Raw genomic sequence first — 16,458 nt, forward strand, 5'->3', positions numbered from 1 at the left:
TCTAAGTTATGAATATGATCAAAACTTTGATGTAAAAACTGTTGTACACAATCTACTAAATGCCTTCCATCATCAGACTGAGAGTAACCTCCAACCTCCTGACAACTGATATTTAACATGCATTTTATGTAAGTCGTCTGCTATACTATTATAAATATCTCATAGATAATATTACAAGCTATCTGAGACTTTTTTCCTCTTTAAGGATGCACTCTATATATTCTCATTAATATCATACTTAACAAAAAAACTTTAGATTTTCTTTTAGATTTTGTCTTAAGGTTCAATAAACTCTTCCATTTAAAAAATCTGACAATCATTTAATTTATCAAGCTTAAAAAAATAAATAAAATAAATAAACATATAATTTTACTTCTAACCAACCTCCAGTTCTAAACCAGAATGAATTTTGGATTAGTAGATCTGATAACTATCTATAATAACAAGTCTGAAGCCTTTCAAAGGATACTACAAAATTAGCTCCTCAGCTGTCTTCCTGAAAAGCCTAAGTAGAAAGACCTTGACAGGCCGATTCATTCAGAGTGTTTGGACAACACTTCCATTGGTGTTCCAGTGGAGGTTATTTTGAGGGGCTCATGCTGTCAGCTGTTGTCTTAAGTCCTTTTGGAGCCCCCTCACCTCTCCTTTTCATTCTGATAAAACTGTGGACTGGCTGGTTCATTGTCCTCCTTTTCTATTTGAACCCGAACAGAAAACTGTAAGGTAAGTCTTGAGCTGTCCTATTTTATTTGACTTTAGTTGATTTTGAGCTGATTGTCCCCATTGTGTCTTTGAGAAACTTTTGGTTGGATTTATTTGACTGTACGTTTTGTTTCAGTCATTATAGCATGGTTTCATTATTATGAATATGTAATAAGCACCAATGTGCTTATGTGCTACTCTTAGCTTTGTTTAGATGTAAATGCAAATGTTTAAAATAGTCATAGTTTGTTCCACTTTGCATAAAACTGCTTCCATTGACATCAGAGTCTACGTGGCTAGAATAAGAAATAGCTTGTCCATATTTAGAGGGTCCAAAAATAGCATGTGGCTTCACAACAGGTGCCATGTTGCTAAACAAGGAGGGGTAGGTGCATGCACATGCATGGGTTTGGAATGGGGGATATAATTTTAACCTGATAAGCAACAGAGCTGGAACATAAACAACCTCTGGAATCTCAGAGTTCATTCCACATGAAATCAGCTCTGTAGAGTTGAAGGGCTTCAGGCCTGGCGCTATCAGTGACACATCAGATTTAGAGGCTCTGCCACTGTGATTTGTGCTATTTTCTCTGCACCCCGTCCTTTAGCCTTCTGTGTCACAAGCCGCTTGTTGTCTCTCTTCAAATGTCCACCAGACATGTAGCTTAGAGATCAGATGTAACTAAAAATGTTTAAGAATTTATCTAACTGCCACTAAGTAGATCTGTATCTACTCTGTCCCCACAAAGATAGTAAAACCAGTCAGTTTTGACCTTGTGGGACATTATTATTTTTTTGTCCCCATGAGGAAAACAGCTTATAAATCATGCAGAATTAAGTTTTCTGAAAATCTAAAAGGTTTGGGTTAGGGTTAGGGTAAAGGGGATAGAAAATACAGTTTGTACAATATAAAAACCACGTCACTATGTAATGTCCCCATAAAATATGGAAACCCAATGTGTGTGTAAAGTTCATTCAAAAGTTTGGGGTCAATAAAACAATTAATTAATAACTACATAATTTTTTTTTTAAAGAATCATGAAAAAATATATCAGGTTCCACAAAGAATATTAAGCAGCAAAACTGTTTTGAAAATGTATTATAATAAGAAATGGTCCATTAGTAGTAAATCAACATATTAGAATGATTTCTAAAGGGTCATGTGACCCATTATAGGATTAAATTACGTTTATAAAATATATTAAACAAGAAAACAGTTTAATTTAAACAGAATTAAATAAACATATTTATAAATATTAACAAAATATCAGTACACAACCTTATCAGTACATGTCAAAATTGAAACACGATAGATAGATAGATAAATAGAACTTATTAAATTGGCCATCGTTATTGTATAGACTATTACTTCACATTTCCCTGCAGTTATTTCCAATTCTCAGTTTTAAGTTTCTGCAATTATTTGTTTTTCAAGGTCATTTCTCTATTATCCAAATAGTTTCTGCCGAAGGCAAACACATTAACAAATTTTCTTTAATTTCCCAAAATTTAAAGTCAAATTACTTACAAACAACCTCATGCATTTCAAACATACATTCCTTCTATTTATGCAAAAACGGCCAAAAGCCATCCATCTTCACTTTAGTGGCTGGTGATTTCAGGGAGTCATATCAAACCTCTCTACATGTAATGCATAAGCACTTCTCATTAATTTCAACAATCTCATTTCAGCATCAAACTAAGAGCGTAATCAAGCAATTGGTTGTTCTACCTCTGCTAATCAATCTGCTTTCTTATGAAGCACTTTTATGATTTTTTTTTTTTTTTTTTTTTTTTTTTTTGCAGCATATGATGGAGGGCATTGACCAGACCTCTGAGAATGCCAATGAACAAGTCAATGACCCTGAGGAGCAGCCAGTGGATCCCATGGAGGACTTCAGCCGGCAGCTAGAGGATATAATCAACACGTATGGAGTGGCATCGAGCCTGATGCAGGAGCAGATCTCCATCCTGGAGTCTGAGGAGAAAAAGGAAGAGGAGGCAAAGGCTGATGAAGAAGCTGACCCACAAGAAGCTGGTGCCAGTCCAGAGAAGGAGCAAAAAGCTGATAAGAAACTCCTCAAGGGCCTGGGTGAGCGATCTGCCTTTGTTCTGTTCATTTGATAAACAAAGGAAACGTCTTGAGATCAAACAGAGTAACTAAAAAACTAAACCTCACAAAGAGAATTTTAATTTTGCTCAACACCATTAAAGGTCCCCTGGTATTGCCAAATAACTAAATAATTGGTTAAGAAATTACATGGGCCATTCTTTGAAATAGGTGCCATTTTAAGTTTGACAACCACCTAAATAATAAGTTACAATGTGCCATATCAAGTTTTTTTTTTTATACATCATAAAAGTCTTCTATTTTAATATATTTCAAAAAGAATTCCAGTGATGGTCTTCATTGTCATGTGAACCTTCAGAAATCATTCTAATATGTTCATTTGGTGCATTTTTTTTTTATTATTCTTATCAGTGTTGAAAGCAGCAGTGCTTAATATTTTTTGATATATAACAATGTATACATAATTTATAGGATTCATTGATAAATAGAAAGTCCAAAATTAATAATTAATAATTTGAAATAGATTTTGTTGTAATGTAGTCTTCACTGTCATATTTGATCAGTTTTAATGTGTCATAAATAAAATCTTTTGAGCAAAAAATCTTACTTACCTTAAACATTTGAACAGTAATGTATGACTGAGTGACATGAATGACATCCATTATCTTAAATGACCCACAGAGCAGAGATTTCAGTGAGAAAACTGATTACTGTTTTATGTTTGAAAAATAATGCCATATGCAGCACCTCTCAATCGCACAGATGGAGCCATAAACAGTGATTGGGTTTTTCTATCAGCAGGATGGTCGAGTGCCATGAGCGTAGTAATCAACTGTCTGGAAAATTTACATTCTCAAGAAAAGAATACTCTAAGGCACACTTCACCATCAAAATGCAGACAGCTATAGTGCTTGACTTAGTTTTCTGACACACTCTGGGCTTAAAGGAAAATTTCACACAAGAATGAGAATTCACTCATCACTTGCTTGCCCTCATGTTGTTGCAAACCTGTATGACTTTACTTTGTGGAACACGAAAAGAGAAGATATGAATAATGCACTGGTCACTCAATTCAGTTTAGTTACAACAAAGGCGTATTAAAGTTTTTTACTAGGGGTGAAAGATAAATATCGGCCGATAATTAATGCACATCTCGTCAGTAAAGCCGGTTCTCTAATCAGCAGTAAATTCCATCAGGTGCGTGATTTCACATAGAGCAGCTGTTACTACACAGAGCCATTGTCAACTGACAAGCTACGCAAATCCACGTTCATTATCAGCAGACGAGATATGCATTTATTATCGGCCGATATTTATTGTGCATCCCTAGTTTTTACAACAAAAAAGTACCATAAATGTATCATAAAATATCAGAAAAGTGGTTTATTTTGAAGCTTGCTTCTTTATCTTCTCGTTCTCTGATCTGAACAGAAAACGCTTGTCTCGTAGGTAAAGAGGCCGCATCCTTATTGCAAAGCCTGAACATGCTCGGCTCACCAGAAGAGAAAGTGGAAATGGTGTTGAAGAAATACACTGAGCTGGTGAGTATCCAGACCCATGAGAGAACGCCGCTCTCTGAGCAGTTTTCAACATCGGCAACAACAATGCATGGAGGACAGTTAAGAGAAAACAAATAGAACAAACTGGATTGACACTGAGAGAAAGTAAACGAATGCCTGCTGTGATGTAAAGAGTGGTTTCACTGATACTGCAATGACCTAAATATTTGACGCCCTGGGCTGAATATGCAAGTTTGAACACAAGGCCATACAGGGGCGCTGCCCAAGATCCCGTGCCCTATGCATAGGCAGTCCTAATACCCCCCAACCCCCCCCCCCCTTCCTGAAAATATATATTCAAGACTTTTCAAGGGCCCTCTCTTCCTTTGGGGCCCTGGTAATCAGTACTGGTTTTACCCCCAGTCCGACACCCCTGAGGCCATATGCCACACAAGAAAGTCACAACAATCTCTTCAATATGACAACACAGAGATAACGACAGGCAGACACAGAAAAAAGCCTAAAATATGACGGAATTCTCCCAGTTTTGACAAAACCAAATCTTATTCTCAGAAATAATCCAAGGGCCTTGAAAACTGGGAAAGTCTGTATCCCGTCATTCCAAAATCCTCTTGAGGACAACCAGGCAGACATTATCTAAAGCAGCTTTAGAGCAGTCAGAGGTGCATAAGATGAGGTGTGGATCACACCTGTGTGTGTTTTGTGCATATGGGGCAGGTGGAGGAACACAGGACTGAGAAGAAACAGCTGGAGCAGCTTCGGCAGAGACAGGGTCTTTTGGTCAAGCAGAGAGATCAGCTTCAGTTCGAGCACAGTCGTGCCATCCTGGCCCGCAGCAAGCTGGAGATGCTCTGCAGGGAGCTTCAGAGACATAACAGGACACTGAAGGTGAGAACATGATCTACTGACAGTTTGAGAGAATTGAGTGTGAAAGAAAGGTCAAGCTATCTTGGTAGGTTTATTTTCATGTATTTATGAAAAAAATATGTCTGAATTAATTCTGTTTTTAAAATAGTTATGCCTATTTTCTTATGCCGTTCAAATGTTTGGGGTCAGTTAGGAGCCAGCTGTTCTTTTTACATTTCTATTCATCAAAAAAGTATAATGGCTTCCACAAAAATATTATGATTTCAACATTGAAAATAATAAAAAATGTTTTATGAGCACCATATAAGCACACTTCAGTGACACCTGGAGTAAAACCTGGAGTAAAAGATATTTATAAAAATTACATATATTAAAATTTGAATAATATTTCATAGTTGTATTATTTGAGTTTATTTCAGTCAAATTAAAAGTGCAATGTTTAATATTTACAACGCTCTATTTACAGAAATGCAATGTAATATATGTATACAAAACTATGTTGTGTTTATTACATTAGGTTTAGCTATTTCTATCTAAATACACTGCGGGTCCCCTTACATGTAAGTCACACTATGTTTCTACAGTAGCCCTAAACAGACAAACTACTCTACAGAGCGCGTTTCCAAACTTCCCATCACTACTTTAAGTGAGTGAAGTGACATACAGCCAAGTATGGTGACCCATACTCAGAATTCTCTGTTTTTAACCCATCCAAAGTGCACACACACAGCAGTGAACACACACACACACACACACACACACCGTAAACATACACCCGGAGCAGTGGGCAGCCATTTATGTTGCGGTGCCTGGCGAGCAGTTGGGGGTTTGGTGCCTTGCTCAAGGGCACCTAAGTCATGATACTGAAGGTGGCACTGTACATGCACTCCCCCTACCTACAATTCCTGCCGGCCCCAGACTCGAACTCACAACCCTTCGATTGCAAGTCCGACTCTTTAACCATTAGGCCACGACTTCCCCGACTTTGTAAGTTTGTTGTTCTTGCGAATAAAACACTGACACAATGATGAACAAGTACATTAACATTAACAATAACATCGATTTGTTGAATAAAGTAAATATAATTCCTTAATTTACCTTTGTAAAGAAATCTCATTGCTCTCTGCTGTCTTTAACAAAGCCATCTTTACCTGTGTCGGCCACCGTAGCTTCTCTAAAGGGAGGGGTGAGCGGGGGACTGAGCCATTGGTTGCAATTCGCAACCTCACCACTAGATGCCGCTAAAATCTACACATTGTACCTTCAACGTCGCCTTTGAAAGTATAAGATAAATCTTTCAAAAACATTTAAAAAAACTGACCCCACTGACCCCAGTCTTTAGAACAGTAGTCTGATGACGCAAATAAAAATACTAAATTGCAACAACATTTTCATATATATATATATATATATATATATATATATATATATATATATATATATATATATATGCTCTGTTGCGTAAATTAGTATATATATACATTTACCTGAAATAGATACAGTAAGACCACAATAATAGACCTCAACTTGTTTGACTTGGGAGAGTGTTGAGCACCTGATATGTTTTCCTATTATTATCCTGTTACCTGTGTCAGTGTTTTGATTGCTGAGATTGAGTCGACTCAACTTTCTTCTGAGGAGACAGCGTCTTAGAGCCCAGTGGGATGTTATTGCACTCTGTGTCTCTGCATCGATGAGACACTAGCTTTTCAGACTTGAAGTGCTGCTGACAGATTACTATGACAAGAGGGATCGCATTACTGAGCTTCAGTGGCATTTGCCCTTCTTTTATAAATCAAACGTCAAAGAGAATGTCTCACTGGCTCAAATCACTGCAGAGGCCATGGCCTCCTGTTCTTTCGTTCTGTTGGTGCTACAGTGAATACATCTACATCCCAGTTTTTTATATTTTCTGTGCTAATTTTGAGGTGAAATCTGCTGAATTCTGCATGGATTTAACAGTGCAACGCTTTACACATAAAGAAATAAATATTGCAATTAGATTTACACTTACAAGCTGTTTTATTTTACAATGAGTAGTTGAGATCACAAGCGATCATGTGACTGGCTGAAAACAACTAATTTTATTGTTTATCTAAAAAAGTGCCATGAATATTATATGTTCTTATACCAAATATTGCAAAAACAAGAACACAAAATGATCAAGTTTGCATTAGAAAATTACTTATATTTATATATTACATCATAAAGGTAGTTTATTTTTAATTTTTAAATACCTTATGTTTTTACAGTGTTACCTCTCTCATTACAAATTATAAGGTTATATAAAAAAAATCTACCCCGACTTCAAGCCTTGGTTTCAAAACATTTTGAAATTCCTATGGTTCGAGTGTGAACTGAAAAACGAGGCATAGTTTTAACAGATTTTGGGTTAGTTTTATAATGTAGGTTCATTTTTAATAAATGTAATGAATTTTAATATGCGTGTGTAATACAAAAGGGAGAACAATATTTAATTGCTACCTAGTTTGCCAAACTCTAACACACATGCATTACACATTAATAAATAAAAAACACAAATTTGACAGAACGTCATATTTAATAGTGTTTAATTATTTGGTTATATTTAGATACTCTTCCTGAAAACATTTACAAGTGATTTGTAAAAGGTGTCATTATACATTGCAATTACACGATTTTGACCTGCAGGTGCCACCATCCTGTGGTGTTTGAGAGCATCCAAACAGTGAATCGTTTTGCAAAGACAAATAATTTAGGGTTTCAAAAAGCTTTGTTTCTCCCATCACTACGTTTAGCATTCACACGATTCAATAAAAAGAACAGACTCATAAGAGTTATTAACAAGGGAATCTATATTTTTTGATTCGTTAAAAGATACAGTTCATAAGAGCTTGGGAATCAGACTTAACTGGTCGCACTGTATGTTTTTGATTCATGTAAATAGTTCTGAATATTAAAAATTGCAACCTAATTTCTGAATGCCTCTCTCAACTGAGATGCCATATTTGTCATTTTACAAAACTGTTATTCGGCACTTAAAATGTTTCCAGTTGTCGGATATAGCAGTCCACTCATTTCTTTCACTCTGCCAAACAATTATATTGCCTTCCAAGAAACAATATTACCTCCATTTGGTGAATGTGTAAATAATATGAAAGATGTTATGAATCTTGCGCAAAGCACCTGGAGCCATTTTCTCTTTGCAGTTCAGCAACTGATTTCAGTACATTTGTACTACTCAACGAACAGGTGCATGGTGGACTTTGTGAGAAAAGGTAGTAGTTTCTGTCCCAGCATCCACACACATAAACTTTTTTCAGTTTTTGTGGTCTGTAAGGTGACTCAGATGAGCTTTCTAATTACGATTGCATTGTTTTTTCTCCTCCGGGCATTGAAGATATTAAACTCTTGCTCTAATATAAACTCTGCATGCCTTTGGAAGTTGATGCTATCCTTCCCTAGAGGCTGGCTTTGACCTTGTTCACTCCCCAGTCAATTATATTCAAGTATTATGGAAGCCATTAATGAGCGGGTCAGAGCAGAACATCTAAGCCCTGTGTGTAGATGCGACTCTCAGCTATGAGGACCATAAATTAGATTTAATCTGGGGTCATTTCCTTCGCGCTTATGTGAGTGATTCACCTCCCTGATGAGCTTGTGTAGTGGTAATACAGCTTCAGCTTTCCCAGGTGGAAGCTTGATACTCATGTCATGTGTAAACACAGGCAGGCAAAAAGATTCAGCCCTGGAGAGGAACACTCCATGTGTGGATTCCTTATGAATAGCTGAGTCAGGAAGCTCGTACTTCTGAAACAGGAGCTCATGGTTACAAAGCGCATACATTGGATGGCAGGCCTGTTTAATATTCACACGTCCAATCCCAGATACTTAAAAAGGATAGTGCCACAATAGATCTCATGTAGCTTAATATGTCATTTACATCCTTTGATTAATATGATCATTAGCTAGCCTTCACCACTTCCAGACCTTGTAAGGTAGAAAAATAATGCAGTTAAAGTAGCGGTTAGCACTATGGTGCTTATGTGGGCCACTCAGGTTCAAGTCTGGCCTATAACATGTCCATTCCCTCTCTCTTTCACTTTTAACAATAAAAGCCCCTTCCAAAAGGTTGTCCGTTACTGACGTACTACTTTTATTAAAAATAATAGCGTTTCTTTTTTTTTTTTAAATAAAGGTTACAACTCTTTCGTAAACTTTGTTACTTCTCAAATGCCTTTTTATTTATCTTTTAAATCTATCTTTTTTATATATATTTTATACCAGAGACAGACTTCCAATCTGTGTTAATATGAAAATACAAAAGTCCATCATGAGCATTTTATAATATTATATTTAATATCATATGTTTTAGAATGATGATAATCTAAAATAAGTGAAAAACAAACCATTGTGCATTTTTCAATAATTTTCACACAATAAGTAATTAAATTGTACATTTTTATTAATTTGTAACATATGAAGATTATTTATAGTAATTTCCACCAGAATAAATGTATATATATATATATATATATATATATATATATATATATATTTAATGCATTTTATATCAGTTTATTTTAGTACTAAAACTTAGTTTAGTTAGTTGACGATGCAACATTTCTCATTTTCGTTTAAGTTTCGTTTAAGTGATTTTACGTTTAGGCTTTTCATGTAATATTATATTATACAAATACAAAATTGTATATGACTGTCTGTATTTAGACTATATAAAACCCATGCTATGAAATAAGCTGAAGTAAGAGTTGGCCATTTTATTCCACAAACGTTTAAAATATAGTTTCTTCTATACAGAATGCTATCAAATACAATACATTATTTGACTTACCGTCTAGTCTCACACCCTCACGTAATACTAGATCTAGATTGCTTTCATCACTTAAGGCTGCACATTCCCAGATTTCCCACTCATTTCCTTCTCTCTTTTTCCCTGCAGGAGGAGAGTCTGCAAAGGCTGCGGGAGGATGAAATGAAGCGGAAGGAGATCACCGATCATTTCCAGAGCACGCTGGTGGACATTCAGAATCAGATCGAGCAGCACAGTAACCGCAACAACAAGCTGTGCCAAGAAAATAGTGAGCTGGCCAGTAAACTCAAGACCATCATAGAGCAGTATGAGCGGAGAGAACAGGTACAGACAGAAAACAACACACAAGACATATCTTTACACCTACCATTTGAAATGCATTAAATCCACACATAAGTAGAGATACAGCAGGCCCACCTTTCACAGTCCCTCTGCTGCATAACAAAACTCTAATTTCAGCTACACAGCACTGTGCTGTTTATGTGGGCAGTGTGAAGACTGTATCTGTTAATATGGACCCTAAAATAAATATGCGCTTACGGAGTGAAGCAGACCGAAGACCTGTGCAACGAAAAACACCCCATTATCTAACACATCTGTCAAAGCGATTCAGTCACAAATCCATTTAAAGCTGCACCCCGAGGCACAGTCGAGATTAGAGTAAGTGTGTGATACGATTTGATTTTTTGTTCTGGTCCATCTGAAAAGCTGAATGAGTCATTACTGGGGTTCCAAACTTATTTCAAACTCTGCAATTACATTACAGTCAAAAATTCAGAACAATAATTTTTTTTATGTCATATGAAGTCTCTTATGCTCACCGAGGCTGCCATTTATTTGATCAAAAATACAGTAACACTGTAATTTTGTAAAAAATTATTACATTTTTTTCTATTTGAGTATTTTTGATCAAGTGCAGCCTTAGAGAGCATAAGAGATTTTCAAAAACTTTACAAAATTATTCCAAATTTACATGAGCAATTTTTACAGTCACTGTGCATAAAAAACATATGCGTGTTTTAGAGCTGGAGTCTGCCAGAGCTGTAATTTCACAACACTAAGTGGAGGAAACTACACACTCACACTTTCTAATCCTGCTATATGCACAGCAGATACTGGTATTTTTTTTACTTTGACTCAGGGATTCACGCCTGGTTTGACAGTGAATATAGCACCTTGTAAAACACTCAGTATTCTGTATCTAATCACATGAGGATCGACCGATGGAATGACAAGCCTGATGTGTGGGGAAGTTAAACTCAATCTGTCATGCTGATGGGTACCACAGAGGCTGCTCGCACACAGCTGTGTTGTGGGCTAAATTCGACACCGAGAATTGAACTAACTCGAATAAATTGTGCAGCGTGTCTCTGCTGCCCTCTGCTGGCTGCGATAGAGACACACATCATATGAGCGGGTGCTTAATGTTATTTATACAAGAAGAACATGTTCCTGCAACAACATCCCTATTGACCAATCACCACCCTGATTGTAGGTGTAAAATAATTGTCACGAAAGCTGTTCCAAGAACAAGAAAGGCTGTTGATCCTGGAACCAGTTCTGCTTGTTAATCATCACACTGTGTGGTGTATCAGAATAGAGGCAAACCCAAATTCTCAATGTTAAAATGCACTGCCTTAAATGTTGTTCCCAGAAATTACAAGAGCTGGAAAGGGAAACTAGAAAATTAAAAGGAAATAAAATCCAGCATCCCTCCGACCCTATCTAGGACAAGTGGTTTGGCCAATGGAATGGAATTAGATTAAATCAGCTATGACCCCATTGCGTCTAAATTAATATTATGTATTTTTATGCAGACTTTAGAGAAGATCTTCAAACACAGAGATCTACAGCAGAAACTGTCTGATGCCAAGCTGGAAGAAGCCAACATGCTCCTCAGTCAAGCTGAAGAGAAGCACAAAAGGGAGAAGGAATATGTAAGACACACAGATCTCCTATCCTGGCTCTTCAGATTTGCCTAAAGCAAAACGAAGGGCAGGCAAATTCATTTGCATGTGCTTACAATGCTTTTCTTTACAAGCAGGGTCTAAAATGAACAATCATCAAGTGCCAAAATGCAATTAAAAACTAGCTTGTAAAAGGAACTGCAACATAATATATTAAACTGATATGTATGAATGATAATGTGACCTTTCCTGATGAATGTGTCATTCAAATGAAGCTGCCAGCTAAAGAAAACATCTGGTGAGTGAATTGCAAGTCTTCTCCGTGGAAAATTTCCCGTCAAAAATGTATCTTGGATCTTCGTTTGGTCTCTATAATTCCATGTGGGAACACATTTGTGAAATAAACCTCAAATAAAGGTACTGAAACAAAAATGCAAAGAACAAAATTACAATACTTTTATGATATAAAGTCACTTGCTCATCTCAAGTGACAAAATATCCATATTAGAATAAATAAATAGAAAATAATAATAATAAAAAGAAAGGAGTATAAATATTATATAGCCTCTATTAATAAATAAAATTTTCTCACATGAGGCAAAAAGTTCATTTTAGACCCTGTTTATAAAAACGTTTCAGTGAATCTCAAGAACTGGCACATGTTAACATCTCACCATTTATGTTGTTAGTTGCTTAAAGAGGCTATTGAAAAAACAAAGAAATGCTGCGCTATGAAGGAACAGGAGTTACAGATGAAGAAACAGGTAATGCCAAGTTCTCGGCCTCTCTCACCTGTTTGTGTGTGTGTCTTGTGTTTAACCAGTTACTCACTCAGGCTGCAGAGTGGAAACTACAGGCTAAAGAGCTGAAAGAGCAGCACACTGTCATGCAGGCCCAGGTGAATATCTATCGCTGTGGCATTACCCACAATCCAACACTCTCTACTCTCTAGCTGTGGTGTTTCTCTCACTGAGCTGTGTGACAAACCACATAAACCAATCAATCTTTAAAAGGCAATTCATTTATAATGGTGATTCATATCTATTAGGAGCAATTGCACTAAATGCTCTGTCTGGATTCATTTCAGTTGATATGGATAGATAAATTATAGACGGATGTTTATAAAAAATAAAAAAATAAACTATAATGAGAGCTTCACATTCCTGTGTAGACCATAATAAAGTACTTTTTATGTGCCTCAAGAGATAGTTTAACCAAAAATTAAAATTCTGTGTCATTTACTCACCCTCATGTCGTTCACAAGATGTATGACTTTTTTTCTTCAGTGGAACACAAAAGGAGAAATTCTGAAGAATATATTGTTCACTTTTTTCCTTTACAATAAATAAAGGCTGAGGTTTTCTAGCAACCAAGGACACAAAAACATCATAAAACTGGTGCATATCGAGAAATACTATTTTGTCTTAGAGCAGAGAAATCCTGGTAGGATTTCTATATTTTGAGAAATACTGTATATAAATATTTTGAGAAATACTGGTTAATTCTATAAGGAAATGAATGCAATCTCACTGTCTCTAAATCAGCAAAGTTATGAATTTGGATGCTAACACTAATTTTCTTTTTACAGCTTGCGTTGTACTCCCAGAAGTTTGATGAGTTCCAGAACACACTAGCAAAAAGCAACGAAATTTACATCACTTTCAAACAGGAGATGGACAAGGTTTGTTGTGTTATGCACACTTTTAGAGCTGAAAGTTGATAGGAAAAAAGTATAAATGATTCGTTTTTGTTGTTGTTGTTTTTTATACTTGTATTCCAGTGAAAATATGAGAAATAACACTGCATAAAATAGACTTTTTTTTCCACAAAAAATTTATTTAAAAGTGTATTTTGCACTGTCAGATTTTTCCACTTTATTTTAACTCTGCTGATGCAGCAAGATAAAACACACTCGTATTAATGCTACAATCTCTGCAACAAACAAGTCTTATTCTCTGTTTAACTGTAAAATATGACAAAATACTTGTTTATTTCTTTTTTTTTTTCTTGCAGTGAACAATTTAAAATGCCTTTGTCTATTTTAAAGCATATAAGTCTTATGCTAATCACATTTTTATTTGAACAGATGACGAAGAAGATGAAAAAGCTGGAAAAGGAGTCGGACATATGGAAGACACGGTTTGAAAGCTGCAATAAAGCTCTTGTTGAAATGATTGAGGAGGTAATGTAATGTAATGAGGTAAATGGCTTGTCAGTATTTGATTATCATTAGTATTTCACTTACTAACTGTTTAACTCCACTCCAACAGAGATCAGAAAAGGCCAAAGAGTTTGAACTCTTCACTTTGAAAATCGACCGTCTGGAGACTCTGTGCCAAGCACTGCAGGATGAAAGAAAAAGTTTATATAGCAAGATTAAAGAAATACGGTCCTCAGAAAAGGCTCTAGCAGCTGCAGTGGATTTGCCACAAGTAGATGAGCTTCCAGAGCTTGTCCAACTTCCCAAGTTAGCTCCCAACCCCATGTTGACCACAGAGATGAAGAGGCTGCGAGAGGAGCAGATTCGTCTGCAGGAGTTTGCAGCTTCCTTGGTAAATTCCATAACAGATGATGCTGGAGAATCTGATAGTGGGGAAGAAGAGACGGCACAAAAGATTCCAGCAATTCCTGAGGCTACCAAACATGAGTCTACTGAACCAGAATCAATACAAGATGAATCCTCTACCACAGAAGAAAACAAAGCAGAGGTTGTTAGTGTAAACGAAGAGAAGCCATTAGTACCCTCAAATCCTGAACCCACCAAATCTGAGACAGAATCCAAACTTTCTCAAGAGCCTCTACAACCAGACATCATTGAACAACAGACAGGAATACAAGATTCAGTCAAAGAGGAACCAAGCCAGGAAGAGGCGTCAAAATCAGAAAAGACGGTCGAACAGGAATCCACTCAGACAAAGCCTTTCATGAAAGAAGAGTGTAAACTTGAAAGTGTTATATCTGAGCTACCTGAACCAGAGCTGCCCAAACCAGAGCCCCTCAATCAGGAGCAGTCAAATCCTGTCACGAATGAAGAATGCAAAGATGAAGCTGTTAAACCTGAGCTACCTGAACCAGAACCAGAGCCAGAGCCAGAGCTGCCCAAGCAAGAGCCCCTCAAACAGGAGCAGCCAAAACCTGTCACGAAAGATGAGTGCAAACTTGAAGTTGTTAAACCTAAGCTACCTGAACCAGAGCCGCCCAAACAAGAGCCCTTCAAACAGGAGCAGCAAAAACCTGTCACGAAAGAAGAGTGCAAAGATGAAGCTGTTAAACCTGAGCTACCTGAACCAGAGCCGCCCAAACAAGAGCCCCTCAAACAGGAGCAGCCAAAACCTGTCATGAAAGAAGAGTGCAAAGATGAAGATGTTAAACCTGAGTTACCTGAACCAGAGTCGCCAAAACAAGAGCCCTTCAAAGAGGAGCAGCTAAAGCCTTTCACGAAAGAAGAGTGCAAAGATGAAGATGTTAAACCTGAGCTACCTGAACCAGAACCAGAGCATGAGCCATCCAAACAAGAGACCCTCAAACAGGAACAGCCAAAACCTGTCATGAAAGAAGAGTGCAAACTTGAAGCTGTTAAACCTGAGCTACCTGAACCAGAGCTGCCTAAACAAGAGGCCTTCAAAGAGGAACATGTTGAGAATGCCGCAGCTGCCTCTGATGAACCCAAAGCACAGGCGACAAAGCCTCAAGCCTCAAAATCCCAAGAGGCAAAAGCGAAGGCCGGCAAAGCCCAGCCTAAAAAACAAAGTTCAACCAAGAAGAAAGGTTCTGCAAAGGGTCAGAATAAAAGCTAAGCCGAAATGTATTACCAAAGTAGTTTTTATTAATCATCTCTAGATTAGTTTGTTTGTGTAGTTAGACAAGTCTGGCTGTAGACAGGTTTAATTCACACCGCACTGACAGTTACCAATAAAGACAACAGACACGTTTGAAAGGTTTTGTCTGATCAGTGTGTTACGCCTGTCAGCATCTGTTGGTGTTGGTCTGTGCTTGTTTTTGCCAACAGAATGTTGAATCTTATCGAGTCTTGGAAAGTGACGTAGGCCTACTGTACCTGTCTGCATTGGTCTGTGTCTGTCTGTGCAGTTTGAATTGGCCCTACAAGTTAATAAAGATGATGACAGACTGGTCATAGGACACGTTCCTTTATGAAAGTTTACTATAAAGATGAATTTTTAGAGATGGGTGTGATACTTTTTTCCACTTGTAATACTTTCTTAGTACCTTCAAATAAACGTCTGTTCTTGACAATCTTATAAAATGTTCTCTTTCACAAAGACCTTTGATTATATGACTAATACAAGTTAAATGCGAAGATTTGTGTGAAAAAGCCAGCTAAGCAATTGGTTTTCCAATGTTCTGGACAGAGCTACTTAAGGTGTTTGTGAAGCTATGAAATTTACACCTCTTTCAAACTGGAGATGGAAAAGGTTTGTCACACATGGGAAATGACGTAAAAATGTTTTATTCCAGTAAAACATTTTAAAAAGTTGAGAACTTCTTGGTGTAATTAGATGTAAAAGTTTTAAGTTAAATTCAAAGCATTGTGTGAACAAGGCAAATTACAGCTAAATACTT

General features: G+C 36.8%; 1 protein-coding gene across 2 annotated transcripts; it reads left to right on the plus strand.

The window, feature by feature from the left end:
- Positions 1-569: 569 nt before the first annotated feature.
- txlnba (taxilin beta a) lies at positions 570-16,141 on the plus strand. Of its 2 annotated transcripts, none has more exons than XM_059498422.1 (10): positions 570-723; positions 2,509-2,794; positions 4,223-4,314; positions 5,011-5,181; positions 10,100-10,294; positions 11,788-11,907; positions 12,567-12,641; positions 13,466-13,558; positions 13,964-14,059; positions 14,148-16,141. In XM_059498422.1, the coding sequence occupies exons 2-10, from the start codon at positions 2,512-2,514 to the stop codon at positions 15,672-15,674; spliced, it is 2,652 nt and encodes an 883-aa protein (XP_059354405.1). In that variant the 5' UTR covers positions 570-723; positions 2,509-2,511; the 3' UTR covers positions 15,675-16,141. The 2 variants fall into 2 exon arrangements, with proteins under 2 accessions (XP_059354405.1, XP_059354404.1); XM_059498421.1 differs by lacking the exon at positions 12,567-12,641 and adding an exon at positions 12,701-12,775.
- The last annotated feature ends 317 nt before the right edge of the window (positions 16,142-16,458 follow it).

The sequence above is a fragment of the Carassius carassius genome, chromosome 18 (genome assembly GCF_963082965.1).
Source record: "Carassius carassius chromosome 18, fCarCar2.1, whole genome shotgun sequence".
NCBI classification, from domain to species: Eukaryota; Metazoa; Chordata; class Actinopteri; order Cypriniformes; family Cyprinidae; genus Carassius; species Carassius carassius.

What these genes read in the sequence shown, in the direction of transcription:
- txlnba (XM_059498422.1), top strand. Translation starts at nt 2,512, where the DNA reads ATGATGGAGGGCATTGACCAGACCTCTGAGAATGCCAATGAACAAGTC. An exon ending in TGAAGAAATACACTGAGCTG is followed by an intron (nt 4,315 to 5,010) that starts GTGAGTATCCAG and finishes CATATGGGGCAG; the next exon opens with GTGGAGGAACACAGGACTGA. An exon ending in TTGTTGAAATGATTGAGGAG is followed by an intron (nt 14,060 to 14,147) that starts GTAATGTAATGT and finishes CCACTCCAACAG; the next exon opens with AGATCAGAAAAGGCCAAAGA.